The sequence below is a fragment of the Phocoena sinus genome, chromosome 15 (genome assembly GCF_008692025.1).
Source record: "Phocoena sinus isolate mPhoSin1 chromosome 15, mPhoSin1.pri, whole genome shotgun sequence".
In the NCBI taxonomy this organism is placed as follows: domain Eukaryota; kingdom Metazoa; phylum Chordata; class Mammalia; order Artiodactyla; family Phocoenidae; genus Phocoena; species Phocoena sinus.
Genome location: NC_045777.1, coordinates 27,913,223 through 27,940,263, shown reverse-complemented (window position 1 = coordinate 27,940,263; position 27,041 = coordinate 27,913,223). Strand labels below are relative to the sequence as shown.

The window sequence follows — 27,041 nt, the reverse complement described above, 5'->3', positions numbered from 1 at the left end:
CCCTACTAGGTGGCCATGGGCTCGGGTGGGCCAAAGTGTATAAGTAGTTTATTAAACAGGCTGACCTTGATGGAGTATTAACATACATGAAACAGCTTCATGTTTCCCTAATCGCTGTGTCTAAGAAGCTGCCTGGTCCTCTTCTGTCCCTTAATGACACCTGGTCACTTTCTGACTCTCCCCAAATACCATCTTCCCTCAATGGTCTGCCCTGCTGCCTCTTGCTGGGGCACCCGCCAGCAACCAGCCTTCTTGGGGAGGCAGCAGCCACGGCACTTGAGCCTGGCTACTCCTAGGGGGCCCTTGCTGCTGCGAACCCCCTTGCTTGCCATGAAGAATGTGCAGGCTCTTCTGCTGCCTCCCCCTCCCAACTTGGCCCTTCTCTCTCCTGGTCTCTTTTCTCTGCTCAAAGAGATATTGGACGGGGCAGACCTGCAGGGCTGCCACACAGGTTCATGTTCAACCAAGGCGTGAGGTGCTGGTCACCCCTTTTTGCAGGCATCCGCCTCTGTGAGGGGTACCCTTGCCTCTCCTCCCTCTTGGTTTGGGGGTTGGGAACAGCGGGAAAGCCACAGCGCTCCGCCTTCCCCAGGCTGACAGCTCCTAAGTTCCCTGAGTCCCCCTCTCTAGGTGGTCAGCTTGATCAGGTGGCGGTCAGACAGCAGAGACTCCCTATAAGCCTCGGAGAAGCTCTCTTTCCAGGGTATTTTCCACCTCTTTCTTCGCAGTTTTGAGCCCTGGTTGCCAATTCTGGAACAACAAAAAGTTCCTTTCCTCCACTTGCTATACTTGATGATTTGGGGAGCCTTTGACAATGGTGGCAGTGAGGAACGGGGTATTGTTCCGAAAGGCAGCAGGAGGGTGAGGGGCTCCTCCACAGGCATGTGAACCCCACATCCAGTCAAACATACACACTATGTTAGTGAAGATCAAGTTTGTCTGTGAGTGACAGAGGACTCCAAATAACGGTGGTATGAACAAAATAGATACTGATTTTTCTCTCATGTAACAGTCTGCACAGGCAGAAGAGGGCTGATGCAGCACTTCTACCTTCCTCGAGGACCCAGGATCTTTTTATCTTATTTCTCCAGTATCCTTAACACATGGTCTCTGCCTCATGATCCAAAATAGATGCTCACGCTCCAGCCATCATGTTCACCTTCCACCCAACAGGAAGGATGAGGGGATGACAAAGGGTATGCCCCTGCCCTTTAAGCTCTCTAGAAGTTGCACACACTGCTTTACCTTATAACACACCAGATTTTGGTCGCATGACCACATCTAGTTGCATGGGAAATGCAGTCATCTGGGTGGCCATGTGCTCAATTGCTATACCAATGAGACAGTCTGAGCTGCTCACGCATATGGTTTGACTATCTCTCTCTTCCTTTCCCCACCCTCCACCCTGGTCTGGCTGGCAGTGGGCACTGGTCTGGGGGGCAACTGCACAGGCTGTGTCATCTGCTCAGAGGAGAATGGCTGCTCCACCTGCCAGCAGAGGCTCTTCCTGTTCATCCACCGGGAAGGTATCCGCCAGTACGGCAAGTGTGTGCATGACTGTCCCCCCGGCTACTTCGGCGTCCGCGGCCAGGAGGTCAACAGGTGCAAAAGTATGTGGCCCCTCCCTTGTCCTGTGCTAGCACTGTGCTCCTAAGCATCTCTGGCCCACATCCTACCTCTAGCCCAATGCAGCCCCAGGGGAAGTAGTATATGCCTGAGCCCAGACTCTGAGACACTTGCTTGCTTTCAGGCTGGCTGTGAAGCCCTAAGCAAGTCAGTGCCCTCTCTGGGCTCAACACTAATGGGACAGGGGACCTTCACTTCTACCCTAGTTTGGCTTTGTGGCCTTTGGCATGCTACTCACTCTCTCTGGGCCTAGCTCAATGGGAAAAGGAGCCCTAACTCCTAACTCTAATTTTCACTGTGACCTGGACAAATCATGACCATCTCTGAGCTTTGATGGAAATGGAGTGGGGAGTCCTCACTCCCAGTCCAGATTTACTGTGTGACTTTAGGCAAGTTACTTGCCCTCTCTGAGCCTCAGCTAAAATGAGACAGGAAATCAAAATAAACACGTTACCTTGGACATGTCACCTGCCCCCACTGAGCCTCAGTTCAAATGAGAACAAGAGTTCTTGAATGCAGCCCAGTTTGACCCTGGACAAGTCTGGGCTTCAAAGGACACACTGAATCCAGACCCCAGGGCTACAGAGCTTGGGCTACTCAGAGGCCCTCCCCAGTCCCAGGCAGTCCCAGAGGGTCCCCTCCCTGGGCAGCCATCTCACCAAGGGTGGCCCTGGCTGTATTACAGAATGTGGGGCCACATGTGAGAGCTGCTTCAGCCAGGACTTCTGCATCCAGTGCAAGAGGCGGTTTTACCTGTACAAGGGAAAGTGTCTGTCCACCTGCCCGCCGGGCACCGCGGCCCAGCAGAGCACATGGGAGTGCCAGGGTGAGTGGGGGCATCCCCACCCTGCCCTGTCCCCTCCCTCCCTGGAGCAGGGGCTGGTGAGGGGTGTCAGGAGACCTGGAAGAAATCATAGGAGAATGTCACATGGTGATGGGAAGCCCAACACCATGTCAGGTACACATATGAACCCTTCAATACACTAGACCCATCATAAGCACCACTATTATGATTACTATTACTACCAACATCTACATCAATATTATTGCCAAGAGAGGCCACAGAGCACAGAAGAAGAGCATTGATTTTGGAATAAGGCCTGGGTTCAAATGCTAGCTCTAAAATTCACCTCTAGTGACCTTGAGCAAGTCAGTTAAGCTCTCTGTCCCTCAGTTTCTCCAAATGTTAAAAAAATTACAATAGAACATAGAACCTACATCATGGGGGAGGGTTGTTGTAAGGGGTAAATTAATACAATTTAAAGCACTTAATATAGTAACTAACACAGCAAACGCTCAATGCATGTCATTATTATTACACATCATATTAGCTGTCATTACTGTTCTGTTTTCCCGTCACTCCTTTTCAGACTCCTGTGTGAGCCCCTCCTCTGTGATCTGTCCTTACACAAGGGTATTCTCCAGTGTTCTCACCTAAATCACATATCTCTGCCTATACATTCTCTCTGGGCACATGTTCACGGTCATTCCAAAAGCTGATGGCTCCTAACTCACTGTCCTCAACTGCATTTCTCCATGGGCAGCAGACTCACATCCTCACCTGCTCTATGGATGCCTCCTTCCCTCCCTCCCCATCCCCAGCCTGGGGCTTCCTCTGGGCTTCCTCCATCAATAACCAGCTCCGGGCATCACTGTGGGCTCCTCTCTCTCATCCTACATCCAATCCAATCTCGTTCTTTCACTCAGGAAATATTTACTAGAGCATCTTCTACGCTCCAGGCACTTTCAAAGTTGCTGGGGACATATCAGTGAACAAAACAGACAAAGCTTCTGCCCTTATAGACGTGACATTTTAGTGAGGAGACGGAAGACACACAAAAATAAATACAGATGTTAGGTGGTAAAAAGAACTCTGAGGAAAATGAAGGAGAATAAAGCCCCCAAACCTGCCCCACCCCTCCTTCCCCCTTTTCCGCACCCCATCCCCACACATCCCTTTCTCCCCACCCTCTGCCCATTGCTGGGATCTTGGCCACAGCCTCTTGCCTACCTGCCTGCCTCTGGTCTCACTGCCTCTAGCCCAGCTGGCTCATTTCAGAAGCAAGAGTGATTGTTTCAAAATGACAATCTGATCAGGCTTCTCTTCTGCTCAAGGCCCTTCAGTGGCTCCCATGGTCCTCAGGTAGAGTCCCCAGGCTATGGGCAGTCTGGTCCCCATCTGCCACCTCTCCACCCCTATCCTTTTTTTCATTTCCCATTTGAGTCCGTGCTCCAACTTCCCCACGAGGGCAGAGTCATCCTGGGGATTTTGCTAGGGTTATTCCTTTCACCTGGAGCACTTCTCCTTCCTGCCCCTCCCTGAGCCTGGCTGACCTCCCCAGCCCTACTTCAAGACACAGATCAGGAGTCTCCTCCTCCAGGAAGCCTTCCAGGTCACCCAGGCTGGGACCCTCTGGTCTCCCACAGCTGCCTGTTTTTCCCCATCACTGTCAGAGCACCCTGCCTTCCAGCCTGACCGCTCTAGACAGTGAACTCTGGGAGGCAGACCCAAGACCAGCAGACAGACTCGCAGGGTCTGTCTGGTTCCTGCTGCACCTCGGCACCCAGCACGGCATGTGGCACACAGTAGGTGCTCAGTCTTTGCTTCCCAAATGAATGCATCTGTGAAGGACCATCATTCTAAGGTCTGGAGAGCTGGTTTCTGGGCCCAACTGGATCTTAAACACTTGCAGTTGTTTTGTGAGCTCCTTCTCTGTTCCCTTAGCAAGCCCCTCACCTGCTCTAGACCTCAGTGTCCTAATCTGCAAAATGGGGTATTAATAGCTGCCCGACCCTCTGCCTACCTTTCAGGGACTCTTCAAAGAGTCAAATGGGAAAGAATACTATATATGTTCATATATTTTGAAAATTTCTCCCTACTAAGACCTTTTATGTCCGTGACTTCATTTTTCCTCACAACAGTCCAGTGTAGCTCCCACCTCGTACAGCTGATCAAAGGCACACGATCAAGTTCAAAATCCAGGTCCTGGCCCCGAGGGCCTCCCAGCTGACCTTGAACCTTCACTCCACCCCCACTGTAGCTCCCTCGACCCGGACACAGGGTGGCCAGGCCCCCAGGCTGTGCACAGCTGCCCCGCATGCACTTCCTTCCATCACCACCTGATGAAGTCCTCTCTCCCTTCAGCTCCTTTGTCACCTCCTCAGGGAAGCCCTCCCCTTTAAAGCCACACAACGGGTCCCTCAGGCTTCTGGCCCGCAGCAGCCTCTGCTTGCTCTAGTACAGCTCTCATCCCAGGCTCTTACAAATAGCTGTTTAAACGTCCCCCTCTGCTGCTTGTAATAGCCTGTGACTCCTTTGCATGAGGAGATGGTGTCTTCAGGGAACTGAACCGCTCAGACCCTGCCCTTGAGCTGAGGAACACTCACTGCCGGCTGACCCCATCTGTCTGTCTGTCTCTCCACCTCACAGAGGAGTGTGAGCTGGGCCCCTGGGGCAGCTGGAGCCCCTGCACACACAACGGGAAGACCTGCGGCTCAGCCTGGGGCCTGGAGACCCGCGTGCGGGAGGCCGGCCGGGCCGGGCGGGAGGAGGCAGCCGCCTGCCAGGTGCTATCTGAGTCAAGGCAATGTCCCATTCGGAGGCCCTGCCCAGGAGGTGAGCACCAGGCCAGGCACGGGGGGCAGCAGCAGGCAGGGCCCAGGGTGGCTCTGAGTGGCCTTGGGACACAGCCCCCACAACGAGTCCCTGTAAGGCTGCCTGAAAGCCCCCCACTAGCCACACCTTTCTGTGTCTTGAGCATTGCCCCCTCTGGTGTCCTCCTACTGGGGTCAGTCCCAGACCCCCTGGGAAGATCAAGCTTGCCCTTTCCAGCGGGAGTTTGCGACCCTTTCAGACTGACACCTCCTGTCAAAGGACTTGGGACGCCCTCTTTACACTCTGAAACAAAGTCATGGATAATGTGACCCACTGGCACTGGTCATTTTTTAAAAGATTCAGTGTAGTGCTTAACTATAAAAGAGAAATAAAAGAAATTTCATTACGGCAGCGCTGGGGCCCAAGGCACCAGGGAGTACTGACCGAAGTCAAATCACAGTGAAAGTGGTAGCCATCCACGGTCAGGGCCTCATGCACGGCTATGTTGCCATCAGGGACGCAAATTCCCAAATGGCGACCAGCTCTTAGTAAAGTCCAACAAAACTGTCTGACTTCTCGATTGACACCACGCTGGCAGCCCTAGAATATTCGGTAATGGACAAGTGTTCGCAAACACTTGGCATTCACACAGGAGACAGAGTTCAACTCTGAGCTCCCTACGTGAGGCTGGAGCAGCCGTTAGAGAACTGGCTGGAATGGGGCCTTCTTCCTGGGGGACTGTCCCACGCAGCACCCCCCCAATCCCTTCCACTGAATGGCCCAGGGAACCCCTTCATTGTAACAACCGAGATCACCACAGAGTTCCAGAATACCCCAGTGGCTATGAAGAACCACTGATTTAAATAGAAGAGAGGCCACAGAGTGTGTGGGTAAGATGTAAACAGTGAGTGGTAATAATGTGGCATTAGCTGATGTTAACTGTGCACCTACTATGCACAGGGCACTGTGATAATTCTCTACATTCATTAAGTCATTTAATCTGCACAATGACACTATGAGGTGGGTATTGTTATTCTAGTTTTACCGATGAGGAGATTAAGGCCCAGAGAGGTTGAGCCACTTGCTCAAGGGTCACACAGCTAGGGAAAGGTGGACCTGGAATTCAAACACAGGTCTGTGCGCAAAGAAGAATCTACAGCCACGGTAAGGGTGAGGGCCCTGGAGCTAGGTCACCTGGGGCTCACTGGGTCGGGGTGGAGTCAGGACTTAAACCCAGGGGCACCCCTGGTTTCAGAAGGGCTTGTGGTGTCTGGGTTGGGGGCGCAGATAACAGAGATGGAGGCACCTCGGGGCCATAGTGGGCAGCTGGGGACAGAGGATGAGTTTGAGATGGGACCAGAGAAACTAAGAGACCCCAGACCTGAGGAAGCACCCACACAGACGGACAGGTGTCCGTAGCACTGTGGCCACATCTCTCATGGCATCTGAGAGCTAGTGGCTGATTGGCTGTGGAGGGATTGAGAGAGGAAAGCTGTTCCCCCAGGTAATAACAATAAGAATAGTAACAACAATAGCAACAGCAGCGAACATCCACAAAGCGCTGACCACGTGCTGGGCACTGTGCTAAGTGCTTTGTAAATATGATGCCTTTGATCCTCACAACAGCCCTGCTGTGGGCTCCCTGCGGCATCTGCTCTAATGTCCCTCCTCAGGGAGCCTTCCATGAGCTTCCCCCAACCAGGAGCCACTTTCCATCATATCATGTCACAGCTCTTAAATCTTCCTGAAATGGTCATGTACATTCTTTGCTTGTTTAATGTCTGTCTTCCTCGATAGAGTGGGACCTCCAGTGAAAGCAAGCTCCTTGCTTTATTTCCAGCTCCCTCTCTAGCACCTAGAACAGGGCCTGGCACATAGTAGGTGCTCAGTCAACACTTGTGGATGGCAGGTGAGGGTGGGTAGGCAGGCCTAGGGAAGAAGTGGGGACCCAAAGCCTCTCACCCCATTTCCCACCTTCACAGCTGGCAAGGGCCCCTCAGGCAGCCCCCCACCCCATCCCCCAGATGCTGTCCTCCCCTGAGGGCTGACACAGTCAGCGGGAGCTTAGAGGGGCACCTGGCTTCAGCGCCCCTGAAGGGCCCAGGAGTGGGTGTAGGGGGCCCCAGAAGCGGGCAGCTAGGTCTCAGGGGATGACCCTGACAAGGGAGGAGCCCTGACTCCAGAGGAGGTGGGCACACAGCTGATACTCAGGTAATAAAATTGCCCTCCCCTTGCCACTCCCAGCTCTCTAACTGCCTGACCCTGTGACCTTGGGAAGTGGTTCCCTGAGCCCCGGTTCCTTCATGTGCAAGGGGGCACACAGCTCCTGTGGGAGAAGAGTATGGGGCCAACGATGGGTGAAAACGGCCTGGATGTGGAGACACTTTTAAAACAGAAATTTAGGGCTGGCCCTGCTCCCAGCCATGCCTCAGTCTTCTCACCTGTTGATAATAAAAATGACAAAAACAATGGGAAGAGCATTCCAGGCAGAGGGCAAAGCCAGTGCAAAGGTGTGGAGGTGGCATGACCCTGCCAGTGGCCAGGACGGTGTGAGCAAGGGGGCTGGGGCGGGTGCGGGGAGGCCACAGAGACAACATGGTCTTTTCCTCCAAGTGAGTGAGGAGTCACTTGAAAGTGATGCCCAGAACTCCAGCCCAGGCTGTGCCACTGAGTTAAGTGAGGCCCCCCCTGGGCCTCAGTCACCTCACCTGAGAAATGGGACTTGATAAGATGTTGGTGTTAGAAACTCACCCCAGCTCCACGGGGGATGGGGAGTGGGGCACAATGGGGTCAGGATCCCGAGGCAGGTCTGGGGTTTGCATCCACTCCCCACGGTGGGAACTGGGTGAGGCACAGACCCCCGTGATGGCGTCAGATGGGGCAGTGGGCCTGCGCCTGCTTCCCAGCTGTTATGAGGGTGACATACTCAGTGGGAGCATCAGCTAAGTGCTGACGTTACTGTTGTCGTTTTGAGGGCAGAGCTGGGCCCAAGCTGAGTGGGAAGGTTGGTGCCCGGACCCGGGTGAAAGGTGTTGAGTCTCCAGGGAAGAGCCCTGTAAACCTCACAGTGAGTGCACGTGGGCGTGTCATGGGCGCCCCCTCGAGGCCACCCCACGTCCCAACTGGGGTCCCAACAGTGGACCTCCAGGCCTGGCGGGGCAGATGCCCAGCATGGGTGGTGCTCAGCAGGTCAGCGCCCTCCCCACCCCGCGCCGAGGAACTGAGGGGAGTGTCCGGTTTGGGGTAAGTGATGCTGCCGTCCCAACTCCAAAAAGGAGTGATTGTCAGGTCAGCACCCCCATGTCATTCCGAGCCTGCTGCGGGGAGTGGGGGGCACCCTCGTCTGTCAGGATGGCCTCAGCAACAACGCCCCGCTCTCTCGTTGCAGAGAGTAACCCCAACCAGAAGAGCGGGAGAGATCGGCGCCCGCGCAAGGACCGGAAGCTGGACGGCAGGGGGGAAGGGAGGCCCCGCCCAGCGCCCGCCTAGGCACGGCCCCCGCAGCCAGGCCGCCGGCAGCTCCAAGCTTTGTCTCGCGCGCTCCTCGCTTTCTTGCCGCTGCTTTCTCTTCCTTCTCTCTTCTCTTTCTCACCCACCTCTCCTCTCTTTTTTTCATTTTTATTTCCTGCATTTCTTCCACTTGTGTTTTCCCCTTCTCCCTCCCCTCCTTTCTCCTCTTTCTCTCTTTCCTTTTATCTTTTTCTTTCCTCCTGTTTTTCTTCTGTTCTTCACTGCGTCCCCCACCCCCCGACCCCCAAAACACACACACTAAGACAGACACCAGCTCCTGTGCACTCCACCCCTCACCCCCTCGCTCTCTGTCTCCTCCTTAAAGAAAGCAAACATCTTTTTCTAGGCCTTTCCCGGACCCTCCCTGACCCCTTTGCAGAAAAGGTGTTTCTAAGAGCAGGGCCCAGGCCCCAGCCCAGTCAGGCTTACTGAGTCCTGAGAGACCCGCTTCTGCTCCAGAGGAGACCCCGGAACCCGGAGCTGTGGGTGCCTCCAGCTCTGGCCAATCCCTGGAGGCATTTCCACAGCCCTCAGCCACCAGCTCCCCTGGGAACCCCCTGGAAGAGTCTCAGGGCTTCCTGCTGCCCCAGCTGGCCACGGAGGAGCCACGACAGGGCCTCTGGCTGGTCAACCAGCCCGTGCCCTCCTGTGTCGCAGTCACCCTCCTGGGAGCTGCCTGCTGCACTCATCAGTGCTCCCTCAGCACCCTCCCTCTTGCGGTTCCCTGGCCTCTGCGTCCTGAGCCCACGGTACATCCATGTCCTGCATCAGGTGGGGCTGTCACCCCTGGAGGAACCACCAGCCCATCCTAGAAGAGGCCATGGAGGCTGAAAGGAATGTTGAGATCATCCAGGCCACTCTGTCCCCCCGGGTCCTCCTGCCTGTTGTACCGCTGGGGAAACTGAGGCCTGAGAAGGGACTTGCCCAAGGTCACACAGGGAACCCAGGGCCTGTGTCTTCCACCTGTTGGTTGCCCTGCTCAGCACACCCACGGCTGAGAGGGAACTCAGGAGCCCTTGGGGAGGTGAGGAAGGAAGTTGTCGGATCAGGAGCAGGGGAAGATCCCCCCACTCACCCACAGCACCCCAACACCCCAGCCTGCGACCCCTGCACGCCAGCCGGGAGAGCAGGAGGGATCTCCTCACTGCCTGTCGTCCTGCCGTCAAGTGCCTCCTTCTTCCTTTGCTCTCCTGACTCCCCAGGAAGCGGTGCTCCCAATTCACGTTGGCATTTCCAACAGCCAAGAGCAGGGAGAGCGTGAGACCCCAGGGGCGCAGGGTGGCCTGGGAATTGGGGCTGTCAGCTGGCTGGAGGAGAGGCTAAAGGTGGTGAAGTGGCACATCCCCACCCGAGACAGCGCCCACCCCCAGGCCTCCCTCCACCTGGTGCATGGGGATCCCCTAGCACTGCCTCCAACAGATTCAGAGGAACCTGCCCCTTCCCAGGCCTCAGTCCCCCTCTCACCTCCTTGAAGTCAGCAAGAGCCCCTTGCCTGGCCAGGCCACCAGCTTCTCGTCTGCAAAAGTTTGTACCTCTGAAATGCTCTGTTGTTGTTGTTGTTTCAATACCCCACTATTTTTTTTTTTTTTTAATAAAGGGAAAAGAAAGAAACTCGCAAATGCTTCTTGGGCATCAAGCAGGTGTTAGGAAATCATGACGCTGATGAGTTTGGAGTAGCTGAATCTAAATGATGTGGGGTGGTTTTCTCTGGAATGCCCGGGGCCAAGAGGGCCAGGGTGTGCCGGGGACTGGGTGGGGGGCGTGGGGGGAGAGGAGAATTGGGCCCTCAGCCCCTCCCGGCCTCCTGTAAGAAGGGGGCTCGGCCAGAGGCAGAAGAGAGCAACCCTGCGCCTTTCAGCCCCAAGATTACAGGAGAGACCCTAGGACCCTATCTGTGTGCTATGTGACATGTCTGAGGGGTCAGGGACACCTAGGAGGTGTGACAATTGCACGGAGTCGTCTAAACCTCCTGGGCTGCTGGTGAGAGGGGCCTCAGCACTGGGAGGCACAGGTCCAAGTCCCAGCCTGTCATCAGCCATCTGCGGGGCCAAGGCCAAATCATTTCCTCTTTCTGGGCCTCATTGCCCCCGTTTGATGGATGAAGAGGAGGCATAACTGGATTAAATCCATTGCCCAGCCTGGGTGGCCCAACAGTATCCTCTGGGTGCTTCCTAAAAATTCAGGTTTCAGGGCCCCGCCCAGACTTACTAATTGTGAACAAATTTCGGAACAGACAGAGCAAACGTTCATTCCAAGACGAGATCGGGGGAGAGGGTAGCTCTCAGATGACTTCCAGTCCCAGATCACTGGGTCTAAATTTGAGGGGGCTGCACTTTTGATTCTGACCTTGGGGCTCATTGATCTGATTCTACAAAGTTTATATTCTACATGGAGTTTTCTGGTAAGATTCAAATTCTAGGATGCTGAATGTTCTAAATTCCACAATTCTAGGACACAAAGATAGGAATAGAAAGTTCCAGTCCTGCAATCCCCTGGCCATGTGCTTTCCCCTCAGGGGGCCTGGTCCTCTGCCCCAACTGGGGGCTGTGGACAAGATTCTTTCTAAACGTTTTCAAATTAGGAGATAAAGTTTCTTCAGGGCCTAAGCCCCTCCTCTAACCTTTGGATCGCAGATGTTTCCCTGACCCCCAGCTCCTAACCCTCACCAATCCCAGCCTCTCCCACATTCTCCCGGGGATTTAGGCCCCTTACTGGGAAGGAGACCCTCCCAGGTAACCACCTCTTAGAGGCCAAACTCAGAGAGGAGCTCAGAAACTGATGGGGCCACCCAGCAAGAGAGGACTGTCAGGCAGAGTACGGGGAGGTTCCGGCTTCTGGCCCCTCCGGATGCTACCCCAGTGGCAGAGAATTAACAGCTTAGCCCAGGTTTAGGAGCTCCCGCCTGACCCCTCCGGCGGCCCACTCCAGCTAGGCCCGCTACGGCCCTCTCGCCCCGGCTGTGCATCCACCTGGGCTCACTCCGCACCTGCCTGTCGGGGCACCACGGTGCCCGTCCTACCCACGTTCTGTCACTAGAGGGCGTCACCCAACCAGGAACAGGCTCATAACCGAGCAACACCGCTTGCGATGGTGGCTTCGGATGACTGGCGTTCGCAGCAGCGCGGAGAGGGTCAGACCTCAGAGGTCCAGGGTCCAGGCCGTTTCTTGCACAGAAGGGAAACCGACTCAGCGGAGAACCCCCGCCCAGCATCCCATAGCCAGTCTCCATGATGGCGGCAATTATGGTCCTCCTGCCAAGACACACGGCGCCCCCGCCCCCAACTCGTGGAGCTTCATGTATCTCCATTTCCACGTATATGAAAACCATCCTATGTGGTCCTTCTGGCACAGGAAATGTGCATTCTTATAATAACGAAAATAATAGTAATGATGATAATGGTGACTAATAATGCCAGACACTACTAAGTGCTTTCGGGACAGTATCTCATTTTCCTCACTTTTCTCTCACGGTATACTAACTCCCACTTTTCTGACTGCTGCCTATGCACGTACATTTTCACATCCTTTATTTCCTGCCACCTTCACAGCATCCCTGAAAACCAACTTATAGAAGAGGAAATTGAGGCTCAAGTTAAAGTCATTCAAAAGTCATTGATCTCATCTCTTCATCCACTCAATAAATATGTATAAAGTGCCTGGGACTGTGCTGGGTGCTGGTGATAAGGACCCAGACCTTGTCCCTGGAGCTGTCACTCTGTGGACAAGTCCATACAATGGTGTGATAAGGCCCCCTAGGAGGAGGAACAGCAAATCTGCCTACAGCCTATGGGGATCAGGGAGCTCCACCCCCAGCACCAGAGAGCCAAGCTGGGAACTGAAGAATGAGGGAGTGTGAATGAGATGAGTGGGGAGGGTCCCAGCTTGAGGAAACAGCAGGTGCAGAGGGGCCTAGACTTTCTAAGCCTCTTAGGCTGTCAGACCCTGGAACACAGGGACACAGCCTTGGGGTCTGCTGGCTCCCTACCCTGCAGTCCATGACTCCCAGCCTCACCTGTAGAAGTACTTTTTCATTCAACCTGCCACCCACAAGGCAGAATAGATCATCCAGCCAGACCTACCGGTAAAGAAGCCATCTCCGGAGCGGGTCTGCCAGCCCTGGCCTTTCCAGCCCCAGCTGTAGAATCCTCCTAGCCAAGGCCCCCGCAGAGATAAGCCGGGCCTGCTCTGCCCTGTCTGGACTCTGATCCTCAGAACTCATGAGCACAATAAAATGGTTGTTGCTTTCCGCCTCTAAAGTTGGGAGGTTTTGTAGCAATAGACAACAGGAGCAGGGGTTGACAGTGGGACCTTTCTCCTAGGGTGGAGGGGCAGATGGCAAGGCCACAAATCCCATCTCCATCTCTGACCTTCAGGCACGTTATGAGCCTTCAGGCGAGACCCTGTACTCTCTGTGCCTCAGTTTCCTCATCTGTAAAAGGGGAAAATAAGAGTATCCCTCCTGTTACCACTGTGAGGTTTAAATAAGTTAATATATGAGCAAGGGTTTATATACACAGTAAGTACTCAATAAATTTTTTATTATGACATATATTTTGTTTATTCACTCAACTAACATTTCTTATGCACTAAGTCTGAGCCAGGAACTGTGCCAGGCACTTAACCTTAAAAACTTAAATTCATCCTAGGTTCCTAGAGCCCTCTGAAGTAGATTTTATTATTATTCCTATTTTTTACAGACAAGGAATCTGAGGCTCAGAAAGTAAGTAGTGGAATGGGAACTCAAACTTTGGCCCTCCACCAGGCGGCCACCTCATTCATGCACAGACACCCACGGACGCATGTCCCACTCATCATTGCTCCCTTACGGCAAAAACATTCATCCAGAATAAGAATTCCAAATGGCTCTTACCTACACACTGGAAAAGATGGTCCACCTCACTCAAGTTAAATGACAATAAAATTACACAGAACTACTATTTTTCACCTGATTGGTCAAGAGCCAGAATTTCAAACCACAGGGCCTCAGCCAGGCTGTGGGCAAGCCTCTGGAGATCTCTCCTACCTTCCTCAGAGGAGGACATGGCCCAGCCTCTGCAGAAGAGTTGACGACCTCTATCAAAATTACAATGCGCGTGTCCCCGACCCAGCAATCCACTTCTAGTGATTTATCCTCTAATTAGCCTCGTTCACGTGCAAAGTGACAAGTGTACATGGTACACGGCTGTTCCCTGCAGCCTGTGTGTGATCACAAAAATCTGAAAACATCCTGAACATCTCTAGGAGATCTGTTTACCATATAATGGCAGAGTTTGTGATGGAATACCATGCAGCCGAGAAGCCTGAGGAAGCGGGTGGGGTGCTGGCCTGGAGCAAATCCCAAGGTACATCATCACCCAGGAAAGGCCAGTTGTACAGCAGGGTGCAGCGTGCACCAGGGCTGGGGTTGAAGGGCATGGAAAGGAGACTTGCTTTTCTCTTTTGTTCCTTTTGACTTTTAAGATATGGGAATATATTACCAAGTCCAAAAAATAAAAATGAAATACTTTGGAGACATTTTGCAAACTGGTCATTAAGTACTCCTAATAAAAATTCAAATGGCTTTGACATAAATTCTGAAATGAAGCATTTTTCAGACAGTGTCTTGGAGACACATCATTGAGTTCAGAGAGTGAGGCCCCACCTTTCACCCACAAGTGTGGGTGCCCCAGCTGCCTGCCGAAGAGCGAGAGCCAGCTTCCGGGGCGAACCCCTGCACACCAGCCCACAACCAGCTTCCCCCTGTCTCTGAGGGTTCCATTTCCATTACTTGTGCAAACTTAGCGTGAAAGTCTGCTAAGGAGTTTTTCATACCAAGATTCAGGAGTGAATTATGCCTGGGCTCACTGAGTTCTTTGATCCACCCCAAAGTGGGGATGATTGAACATACCAGCAAGTTACACAGACCTGGGTGCGGATCCCAGCTCTGTGCCTAGCAGGCTGCAGGACCCTGGGCGTGTCACTTTGCCCCCTGAGTCTCCCTTTCCACAGCTTCAAATGAAGCCAAAAGCAGTAACACCCACTGCCAGGGTGGTAGAGGATAAAATGATATCAGGTATGTAAAGTCCTGACACACAGAAGGACTTAGTGATGGTAGCTTTTGATAATATAACTCCATACAATCTTTCATTTGCTCATCAATATCCCAGACTCCAAATAGTATCTCTCCTTCAGCATACATGCTCCTCCTCCAGGAAGCCTCACTTGATCCATCCTTCCCCAATTGGAAGTCCCCTGCCTCTTGTGATGCCCTCCTCCTTCGCTGTTTCCACACCCTTGTCTGTCTGATACCCTGGGAGCGGCCTGAGTCCTATAACTGTTTTGGCCACGAGAGGGTAGCACTTCCCAGGAAGACAGAGAAGCAAGGCCCCGACTTCTAGGGCCAGTGGCTGGAAAGCTCACACCTATGAAGCTTGACTGTGTGCCAGCACCGCGCTGAGTACCCTGCCCGCTTTATCTCATTGCAGGAAGGTGTTGCTATGGCCATCCTTCCATCATGCCCACTTTATCTTCTTTTTCATATTTTCTTACAGTGTGGGTGCCAAGGAAGTTGCATTGATCGTTCTCCATTCCTGCAAACCCCTCTCTTTCTTTTTTATTTCCCTCTTGACGCTCCTGCCCTTCCCCTTCCCCTCCCACACAGGCACCCACTCTCATGAGTCCGGTCTGTGTCCTTGAATACTCATGAATCCTTGTGAACCACATGGGGATGTTTTGTGGTTTCTGTGGTTTTTCATTTACAGAAATGGCCTCGGGCTACAGATTTCTATCTTCTTTTCTACCTGTCATCCACCTGGTGTTTCATAGCTGCATCCCTGCACCTCACTTCCCCTGGCATCAGACGTAGGTTATCGTTGACTGCCCCCTTCCTCACGTCTCAGCACAGGAGAGAGACCCATCGCCTCTTAGTGTCCCCTCCTAGGCCTGCGGGAGAATCTCTCTGGGCTTTATACGCAGAAGACGAGTGGCTGGGTCTCTCCTGCTTACTGTCCCTAGGTACTGCGCCAGTCCAAATGCCAGCAGAACATGAAACTCCCATCTCCCACACCCTCACTAACTTGGGAGTTCCTGACTTCCTAATTTTTGCCAGTCGGGTAGGTATAGGCAGAGGGGATGTATCCCTGACCATTTAACCTGCAATTCTGTGATTACTACTGAGGTTTACAAGCATTTATTCACACACTTGTTTGCTACATTCTCCCCCATTTTACAGGTCATACAATTGAGGCTCAGGCGCCCAGGAAGTAGAAGGTGGAGCCCTCCCTTGGGCCACCTCTCTAACAATGGCAACAATGCATTCATCGCCCACTCAGTCAACGAATGTTTGCTGGTTCCTTGATGATCTTGGGGGACTGTGGTCAGGAGCGATGGCTGTGTTAACTCAACAACAGGCAAGAGGATCGAGGAGCCTATGAAAAGGGGGTTCGGGGAGGGTGGGCCTCACTGCTGGATGAGCAGGGCGGGTGGAGGGGCACTGGAGGGATCTGGGGACAGCCAACATGTCCATTGACGTTGACAAGAACAGAGGAGGACGCAAGAGACCAGGAGTCAACCAGTAACAAGTATCCAGAGCGCCCCTTGCGCTATGTCAGGGCTGGTACAAACAAGCTCACGGTGGCCACAAGGCCCAACCTATTGGCCCCCATGGCCCCTCTGACCTTGTCTCCTACCCTCTTGTGCTTGCCCACTTAAACCACACTGGCTTCCTTTGTTCCTTCAACACACCAATCTCATTCTGGCCTCAGGGACTTTGCACGTGCTAACCTCTCCGCCTGGAATGCTCTCCCTCTAGATCTCCACGTGGCTGGCTCCTTCTCTTCCTCTAAGTCTCTCAGTTCAAATGGCACCTCTTCAAAGAGGCCTTCCCTGATAATCTTATCTAAATACCATGCCCCTCCCCACAAGTCATTCTCTACTTAGTACCTTTGAAATTTTTCTTCATAGCCTTTACGGTGATTTAAAGGATCTTGTTTATCTAATTCTTGACCCCTTTACATCTTCCCCCTCACCTGGATTCTGACCCAGTTTCAAAAGGCGGCCACCAGACTTCCCCCTTCTCCCCCTCCTCCAGGCCCCGTCACTGCTGCAGCCCTAACTGTACATCAGTCACTTTACACATAGTCTCTTGAATCATCTTACCCACTTTCGGAGGCTGGGTGACGGCCCCATTCTCCAAATGAGGAACCTGACCGCAAGGGAGAGCAGGCAGCCGGTGGCCGCAGAACTTTCCAACCAGGCCCTGAAGGCCCCATCCCGATCTTACCCCTCACCTCCTTCACACAGCTGTGCTCTCTGCCCGCAGCCCCCTTCCCCCTCCTCTTCGCCTAGCTAAAGCCATCATCCTAGAGGTTTCAGCTCTCACTCTGCCTCCTCCTGGAAGCCTTCCTGAGAGCCCCCCAGGCAGGCCAGGTGCCTCTCCCATCAGCTCTGCTCCGACTTCCCTGTGAGTTTCCTTGCTCTATGTGTCTGTCTCGCCCCTAGACTGGGAGCCCCGTGAGGGTAAGGCCTGGGTCTGACTCAGCTCTGAGTCAGCAGCCACTGCCTGTGCCATCCATGGGTGGCAGCAGATCAGCGTCCAGCCACGGCCCTAAAGCCCCAGAACACAGCCTCGTCCGGTCAGTGAACCCCCGCTTCCCAACCCCTACTGCCCTTTAGAGCCCTGCCCTCACTCACACTGGGAGGGTAAACAAACCAGTACCACCTCTATCTCTGTGGGGCATTTGGAAGTACTTATTAAGTTTACAAACACATGTATGGTCTCCTTAGATATTTTTCAATACTAAAATATTCAATATTGAATTTATTACTGTCTTGTTGGAATATAACTTATTCCAGGAAATAAAACTCATCCCTTTGAGATGTAAAGTTTATTGCGTTTTAACAAGCAGATAGTCATGTAACCACCACATCAGGGTCTAGAACTGTTTCATCACCCCAGAAAGTTCTTTCCTGCCCCTTTTCAGTTGATCTCCTCCCCCTCCCCCACCCACCCCGGGCAAACACTAATTGGATTGTTCTCTGGCCCTTTGGTTTGCCTTTTCCAGAAGGTCATGGAAGTGAAATCATGTAGTACATAGCTTTTTAAGTCTGGTTTCTTTCACCCCACATCTTGCCTTTGAGACTCCTCTGTATTTTGCAAATATTTTCTCCCAATCCGTGGCTTGTATTTTCATTTTCTTAATAGTGCCATTAGAAGAGAAGTTTTTGATTTTGATTAAGTCAAACTTTTTTTTTTCTGATTCGTGCTTTTTGTGTCTTGTCTAAAAAATCCTTGTCTAACCCAAGTTCACAAAGATTTTCTCCTACTTTTTGTCTGGATATTTTATGGGTTTAAGTTTGACATTTAGATCTACGACCCATTTCAAGTTAATTCTTGCGTATGGTGTGAGGTATAGGTTAAAATAATTTTTTTTACATATGGATGCAGAATGCAAATGTATAAAATGGATATTCAATGCAACCCTGATTGGAAAAGTAAAATATCGGAAACAGCCTAAGTGCCCATCGCTTGAAGACTGGTTGAGTACATGTTGACACACTCATGCAGTGAAAACACTAGCAGACTCAGGGCTGGCACTAGCCACCAACATCGTACAGGTGTAGGGGCTGTGCACTGCTGGACTCCGTTCCGATTTGTCAATGTCCATGCTAAATAGTTGCATGATACTTTGACTATCACCTTGGTCAGGCGTCAAAAGGAAGGGGGGCCTCTTCATGGAGCGTGTAAAAGACCTCTAGAGGGAGTTTTAGAGAACAAAAGGACAGTGCAGAGTACTGTGTGAAGTCTGCCATCACTGGGTAAAAAAAAAGAACCCCGTGTATTTCCTCACAAATGCATAAAATACCTCTGGGCAGATTCACAAGGAATTGGTGACAGGGTTGCCTTGGGGAAGGAGAGTCTGGGTTTCTGGAGGACGGGGGTGGGAGAGAGGCTCACTTTTCACTATGTCCCCTTCCTTTTGTACCTTTGAGATTTTGTACTATGGGTATGAATTATACATTCAGAAAATAAGTATGAATAGAAAATAAAAGCCAAACTCAAAGTCCTTACTTTTCCAGGGGTGCTCGGTCTGGAAGATTCTGCCCCAGGTGCACAGCCCTTCACAGTTTGGGAAACCCTCTCATACTCCTCCTCAGGTTTCCCAGCACAGGACATCCCTGCCAGGCCGACGTGATGGAGAATGATTGCTGAGGGAGATTGCCTGCTTCTCAGAAGGAGAAACTGAGGCTCTGACCAGGGCCAACATTCCTGAGGTCACCTGGCCCAAACCAAGGTACATTGTCAGGTATCTACCAGGACCAGAGGGGCTGAGAGCCAGGGAGGAGGACTGCAGCCTTGCCCCGCAGGGACCCAGACCGAGTCACTTAAGGTACTGCTCGGAGCGGAGCCCATCTGGAAGCCATTACCACCGCCCACCCCGGGCTGCAGCGGCGTGTGGGCGGGGCCCGGACTCTGTGTACATCTGTTCCTCATCAAGGCTCAAGCTCTGGACTGGGCTCCAGCCCTGGAAATCCCATTTTCCAGCCAGGCCAGGCCACCCTCACACCAGCCACCCTCCCCACCAGGACCTGAACAAGGGTCCTGAGAGCTGCAGGAGATGGGTTTCCAGCTCCAGGCTGCATGTCCCATTACCTCTCAGAGCTTTGGGTTCCTGTCGCTGTAAGCCAGTTCATACAGAGCACTCGGCACATCAGCGTTCAATAAACAGTAACTGTTCTTGTCTCCTGATACCCCTCCACGTTTCGTTCCTGTACGGTAGGTGCTCAAATATCAACAGCTAACGTGCCCAGCACTGTTGTGAGCACCGTGTATGTACTAACTCTTCACAACAACCGTCAGACCTAGATGCACCTACTAACTTGGCTTTTCTGATGACCCAGCTGAAGCTCAGAGATGTTGAATAACTTGCCCAAAGTCACACAGCCAGTGATGGGCATAGCCGGGATTTGAACCCCAGGCCACCTGGCTGCAGAATCCCCACTCCAAAGCGCTCCCGACACCACTTCTATACACCCAAACCTCTTCTCCACTGATCTCTGATTCCTGTGGGTGCCTGTGACAGTGTCGCCTGAGATGGAGATGAACACTGATCTCAACGCATGATGGCTGACTGAGAGACGAGAAACCACAGCACAGCCAAGGGAGGATGCTGGACCTCCAGTCACCTTGAAGGAGGAGGAGAAAGCCAGCGAGGCAGGGAGGCTGGGGCCTTCCAGGGCGGAGGGGTGGGGGCGACAGTCACCCTCACACACAGGCTGGGCGAGCGAGTGTGCTAGTCTAGAGCAGCCTGCTGGGGAGGCGGGATTTGACGGTACCCGCACGCGTTAAGAGCACGTCAGCCTGGTGTCCAGGGATCTGCCTTAGAGAAACGGCGCCGTGTGGATAAAGAGGCACGAATGAGGGCTGACCCTGCAGCCCTTTCACAAGTGTAAGGATCTGGGCTGCAGCCCAGAGGTCCACCAGGGGCACTGGCCCCACTGACCGCGGCCCAACCACACTGCGGCAAACGACACCGTGGTGGAAAAGCCTGACACAGGGGTCCCAGCCCCGCTGTGTGCGCTGGTCAAAGGGGCTTCGGGGCAGCGTGCGCCGGGAACAGCGGAGGGGTGGGGTCTGTGGGCACAGAGTTGGTGGGGGCGGGAAGGGGGCCGTGAGCGGACCGACTGACAGGATTTTAACTCTGCTTTACACCCTTCTAGAACTTCCTTCACTGAATCAGTCATTGTTTTCTCAGAATAAGAGAAAGAGAGAGCAGGCAGCACGGTGCCTAACACACAGAGGGGGCTCAACTGAAACGGGCGGAGGCGTTCTGATCCCCTGGCGGCTGCTGAGCAGGGAGAGCTGTGAAGAGGGCCGGCCCTCGGCAGCCCCTCCCTGCGCTGTGGCCCCAAGTGCCTGATTGAGAGCTGGGTCTATGGAGGTGGCGAAATGGCCAAGATGAGGGGACAGCAGGAGTCTGAGGGCTGAGGTCTTATGGAGGATTCATCGACGCTGGCAGTGGGTCAGGTAAGGTTCTAAGCATGAAATCTTACATTATCATCCCCATTCTGCAGATGGAGAAACTGAAGCCCGGGAGTGACCCATGGGCTGCCCACCTCCCCTTCCACTCACACCCTCTGCTCACAACCCTCCATTCACAGCCTCCATTCCCACCCAGCCTGAGCACTGAGCCAGGAGTCTGAAGCCTGGCTTGCGATCAGCTCAGGCCTCTGCTCCCTTGTCGGTAAGCCCCTTCCAGTGCTGGGTGAGGGCAGCCAGAAGCCGGGGGCCAGTCAGCCAAGAAGACTGGAAGCCATTAGGGTCTAGTCTCATTTTTAGACAGAGGTGCCTTCTGCATGTTAATCAAGCGGGGCATCGAGAGACTAGCCCGAGTTTCTGCTCTCCAGTGGGGCTGAGGCAAGAAGGAGCATCCCCTCAGGAAAGGGGAGGGAAGGATGGGAGGACGGGACTGCAGCCAGGGTCGGGTAGGGAAGCTCAGAGAATGTGGGGAACCTGGTCCCCTGGGCCCTGACTAAGACCTCCCAGAGGCAAAGCTGGGCTTGGGGCTCATCTTCACTTCCCCCCCCGCTCCCTCCAGGCTCTCAAGAAATTGGCCTGAATAGTCCTTTAGGCCTCAGGGATGATTTTTGGTCCTGACTGCTCCTCGTGGTGGAAACAATCTTGGGTCCCAGCAGAAGGGAGTTGGGCAAGGAGAGTGGCAAGGCTGGAGAAGGAAGGGAGGGGCTGGGTCCCTCTCGTGGAGAGGAGGTCAAGCCCCATTCCCCAGAGCATCAGTGAGGTAGGTGAACACTGCTCCTTGACACTGGCTGAGGTGTGGAGGTATAGGCAACAACCAGGTCAGTCTGAAAGCTGGAAGGGGCCTCAGACAGGATCTGCACTGGTATTAATGCAACAATAACAATAGCAATAGAATGGTAAAATATAGTAATAATAGTCGTTCCTAGCAGTTACTGAGCACCAGTCACTGCACATTTAATCCTCATCATAACCCTGGGGACTGGGCCGTCCTCATTGCACAGATGAGGAGACTGAGGCACAGGGGGTTAAATAGCTTGCCCAAGGACAGACTGCTGGAAAAGTGTGGAGCCAGACCAGCCCCCTCCTCAAACAGAGGAGAAAGGGGAGGCCCAGAGACAGGCAGAGACAAGCCCCAGGTCACACAGCAAGCTAGAGGCAGGGCAGAGGCTATGAGGGCTTGACTCTCAGGGCTGTCTGTCCCTGTCCTCTGCTCTGTGTCAAGATCTCCAGGAGGGCAGGAGGGTGCCCCTGTCATTCCAAGGGCCTGTAGATTCAAGCCCGGGCCTCGTTTTCCCAAGGGATCCAGCCTCCACATGTGACAAGAAAAAGAGAGCAAGAGAGAGAAGTCAGGTGGAGCAGAAGAGATACATTTGGGCTGAGATCCTGTCTTCTCTCTTCCTTTGGATACCCCCTCCCTGCAACCCCAGAGCTGACACCCAGATGAGCCCTTCCAGGGGAGTCCTCTACCCTATCCCACCACTGCCCACCCAAACATCCCAGCCCCCTCCACAGCCTCATCAACCCCTCCCTCTCCTGCTGACTCCACTCCAACTGCACTGCCTTTCTGTTCCCTGAAGGTGGACAAGCTCATTCCAGCCTCAGGGCCTTTGCACTTGCATTTTGCATGTGCTGTTCCCTCTGCCAGGACACCCTTCCCAGGTCTTCAGGGGGCTCACTCCTTTCGCTCTCAGCTCAGCATCAGGAAGGTTTCCACTGACATTGAAATTCAGGGCACTACCTCCTCCCCTCACCCACCCACATCTTCCTGACTTCCTGTCTTCCTGTCACTCATCCTTATCTGAACTCATCGTTTATCTATTTGCCTATGTGTTTATTGCTTGTTTCCCCCATTAGGATACCGGCTCCATGGGGTCTGGGATTTCCCCCTATTTTGTTGCCTGCTATGTCCTCAGCTCCAAAAATATTGCCTCTCACGTAATGAGTGAAGGCACAAGCTCCAAGGAAAGGCCGTGCTGTGGGAAGGAAGCTTATCTCAGAAAAATGCTGCACTCCAAAGACGCTGCCCTTTGCAAAGTGTCCTGGAATGTCCAATGAGCTTCCATTTTCTCATCTGTAAAATGGGGCAGTGCCTTCCTTGCTGGGTCATCATCATGAAGATGAAATGAGATCAGGCTTATGAAGCAATGAGTCCAGCGCCTGGCAAGCGGCAGATGCTCTTGAACACTGGCAGCAACCCTCATTATTGGGGTTATTAGTCTCTCACCCCGACTCCAGGCTTGACGTCATGGGCTGCTGTCTGGTGGTCAAGGGAGGAGGACCCAAGGAGATTCTGGTCTCAGCACAAACCATGTGGTCACCGCTGGCTCCTTGGGCCTCCTCACGTGCCCCACCGACTTTGCTGGTGCCCACATGGTGTTCCCTCCATGGCTGGCCGTCCATCTCCCACCCCACAAGACTTTACAGGACCCCCAGGCAGTGGATGAGGGAGGGCAACACTAGTAAGCCCAAGAGACAGAATGCACCAAACACCATAGAGGTTTATTTCTCACTCACCCGAAGTCCACCATGGGTGCTCCCAATGAGTGAGCGGCTCTCACCAGCAATGATTCCAGGACCCAAGCTCCTTCCATCTCGTGAGCCACCATTTCCACCACGAGGTCTCCAGGCCTGCGTGCATCAAGCCCACGGAAGGGGAAGGCGTGCGGTGGAGCGGAACTCAGTGACACGCCCACTGCTACCCGCAAAGGAGGCTGGGGGATATGGCCTCGCCACCTGCCTGGGTTTGCTTACCGCCGTGTGGTTCCTGCCTCTGGTGGGAGCAGATTTTCTACCTGGGATTCTAGGATTGTTGGGGAAGGCTTTGCAGAGAACGCAGCCTGGCTGTTGCTGCTGGCACAGGGCCACTGGAGCCAGCCACTGTCTCTCATGCAGTCCTCCACCGGATGGCCATTCTGTCCCCCATGCTGGAGAGGCAGGCGCTTTGAGGTGAGGCCCAGGGCCTGACTGGCTCAGAAGTCTTACAGAGAAAGCGGAGAGGACTGAGGAGGGAAAGGACTGTCTTCCTCTGCTTTCAGGGTCGCAAGGATTGTGATGTGATAGGATGAACTCAGGAAGGTCACAGCCTGGTCCTGTACACGCTTTACGGCTTGTCCTTTACTCCCAGGAAGATGCCCTATCTGGACAGTTCCCCCTGCATTATCCTCCCTCCACCTCCCCAGTAAAACATCTGCAGGATAAATGAGCTGTTATCTCCCTCATTGTCCCAGGAAATGATGGACGGAAACTCAGACCAAGAACAAGGAGTCTGTTGTCTCCCTGGATCCTGGGGTGTAGGGAGAGCAGCCACCATTTCCCTCCTCTGCTGACAGCACCCCCCTCGCCCACGGGGGAGCCATTGCTGCCCACTCTCAGCCTGTGTGGTGAAGGTGGCCTCCAGGGTGGTTAGCTGGCATATCCCATCCCTGCGGCCACCACGGTTGGTCCAGCAGTAGGAACAGGACCCCATTGAAGCCAATGTGATGCCTTCCCAGAGATTTTATGGGGACTTGACAGAGAGGTGCAACAGTCAGGAATGCTTTCTGCTGCAAGTAACAGGGAATTTAATGCAGTGGCTTAAACAATAGAGGGCTTATTTTTCTCTTCAGGAAGAAGTCTGAAGGTAGGAATGCAGCTGATTAGCAATGTCAGAGCTAATGTCATGATAATTTTTTTGCCCTTTCCCTCGAGGTTGCAAGATGGTCCATGCTCCAAGCATCAGGCTTGTTTTCATTGACCTGAAGCAAACAGACAGCTAGGTATTTCTCCCGCAAAGATGGGTTTATTCAGAATCGGCAGAGAATTGCAGTTTGGGGTCGGCAACCATGGTGAGCCACGTGCAAGTCCCTGCATGACAAGGAAAGGAAGACACTTTTATAGAGAGGAGAAGGAATTGAGAGGGCTGTAGTAAACAAAATGTCCATGGCTTTTCATTGGCTGAGTCCTTGCCAGGAGAGAAGAGGAGTCTTTCTTCTTCCTGTTGCTCTGCTACCATCACAAGCTGTGAGGGCTCCCTGTTCTGGTCTCTCGACTCCCTTTAATCGAGGTTTCTGTTAATTAAATTTTTTATATGTACAACGCAAGACAAAGTGAGGAAAGGCAGCTCCAGCCACTGCTGCCCTTGTTATTGGAGTAGCAAAAACTCTCTTCCTGCCAGCTGGCTTTGGCTTATGTCATATTGACCAGCAGTATGTCATGTGTCCCCACAGCTGTAGAAGAGGCTGAACAGGGGGATATTTGGCTACACAGCCTCTGTAGTGGAAGGAAGCCGATGGGAATGGGCACTTGATTAGCCAAGCCCAAGGACTGCGATTAGACATTCTTCTTCCCTCAACACTTGGTTCTTTGGGGAGGGGAGGAAGGAATGGGAGGGCTGCCATTGCAGGCAGCCATCTTGCTACTATGACATGAGAGGCCATCTGAGAATGGAGCCAATTTTGATGGTGTTGTTTGAGACCTTAGATCCAGCCATGCCTGAAGGCTACCCCTCATGGATATATTTATTACATGAGCAAAAATTAACAATGAAATATTATGTTTCTATTTAAAATTTTATTAAAATTTAAACTATAAAAATATATCATATAAAATATTTTATAAAGTTTTTTTTTTTTTTTTTTTTTTTGCGGTATGTGGGCTTCTCACTGTTGTGGCTTCTTCCGTGTCAGAGCACAGGCTCTGGATGCGCAGGCCCAGCGGTCATGGCTCATGGGCCCAGCCGCTCCGTGGCATGTGGGATCCTCCCGGACCGGGGCACGAACCTGCATCCCCTGCATCGGCTGGCGGACTGTCAACCACTGCGCCACCAGGGAAGCCCTATAATTTATTTTATATAAAACAGTATATATATTGTTTTTTTTCCTGTCCCCTTAGGCTGGACTTAACTTTTTTCTCTTCCATAAGAAAGGCCTCATGGTAGAAGAAACGGTACTCAGAGTTTAGAATCAGGCCACCCAGTTTCCAGCTCTGCCTTGAGTCTGATTTTCGCCAAGTCATTTCACCTTTCTGAATTCCCAATGCTTACTCTGTGAAGCAGGCTATCGTGTGAATTGAGCCAAATGAGGTCCTGTCCCAGGTGCGCCTCAGCACACAGTAACTGCCTTCCTCCCTCCTTCCATTCAGTTTGCAGAAACTGGAGATGAATTTCCCAGCTATGTTTTGCTATGGCATCTGTCCAACTTCCTCTTTTTCCTTTAGACCAAGTGCTCCTTGAGGCCAAGGACTATGTCTGATTTATTTTCGTATCCACAGCCCATAGGCTTTCGATGATACTCAGGAAACGTTTGAATTGGAGACTACAACACTTCACTTATCCACTTAACAAATACTTACTGAGCACCTCCTTTGTGCCGGGTACCCAATGGGGAGACGAAAGTAAATGCCTTAGACATAGTCCATGCTCTGGGGGCCTCACAATCTAATGAAGGAGACACAGAGAAAATAGATAAATAAAACCCGATGTCAGATAGTAAGAGTGCCATGAAGAAACCACAGAGGGGAAAGGGATAAAGAGTTTGTTTTATAGGCTGCCCAGGGAAGACCTCTTCGAGGGCAGATACTGGAACCTAGCTAGAATGATAAGATACCCACTGGGAGAACAGTGATCCAGGCAGAGGGAACAGCAAACACAAAGATGCCCAGGTTGGTCCTAGGTGACCCACACGTAGGAAATGTCTAAATGAATGAATGAACCTACGTACAGCACCCCTCAGGCCAAATACTCCTCTCACCCCAATGTGGAATGAAAAATGATCCACTTAAGAAAAGGGGCCAGTTTGAGAATGTCTGTCACTGATGGAACTTCATCCAGGCTGCCAACTTTCAGAGAAGCATTTCTGCCGAGGAGGTGATATCTGTGAGGGAATCTGCTTGTCCTCCAGGATTTCCAGGTCTTGGGCTCAGCCTTCACATCCACTCACTTACGTAATCCTCCCACAACCCCTGTGACGTAAGGAAAATTATCTCACGTTCCACAGGCAGACACCCCCCCCACGCGCCCACCACCACCCCCCCAGTTCAAGAAGGTCACGTGGCTCGCCCAGGATCACTCAGTGAGAGGGAAGGATGAACCCAAAATGTCCCAGGGCAGAAGCCAGTGAGCCAGGTGCCCTCCTGAGGCCGGTGTGTGCAGCAGTGTGGACTGAGACAGGCCCCCACCCTCAGGGGCTCAGAGTCTGCTCCGTCAGGGCCCAGGCCTTGCTGTCGCCCTCCTCTTTGATGCACTGCTGGCTATGCATGCCCCAACGTTGTATCTTGGGCAATGATAATGAAATAACGTCAGCAACAATACCAGCTATC

At 52.8% G+C, this 27,041-nt stretch overlaps 1 protein-coding gene across 1 annotated transcript in view; it reads left to right on the top strand.

Moving 5' to 3' along the window:
- The window catches only part of RSPO4 (R-spondin 4), a 39,743-nt gene extending 31,033 nt beyond the window's left edge, over positions 1 to 8,710 (top strand). Inside the window, exons 2-5 of the mRNA XM_032606079.1 lie at positions 1,422 to 1,610; positions 2,312 to 2,452; positions 5,057 to 5,242; positions 8,610 to 8,710. Coding sequence (XP_032461970.1) covers positions 1,422 to 1,610; positions 2,312 to 2,452; positions 5,057 to 5,242; positions 8,610 to 8,710 — 617 coding nt within the window. The remainder of the gene's footprint in view (positions 1 to 1,421; positions 1,611 to 2,311; positions 2,453 to 5,056; positions 5,243 to 8,609) is intronic.
- The last annotated feature ends 18,331 nt before the right edge of the window (positions 8,711 to 27,041 follow it).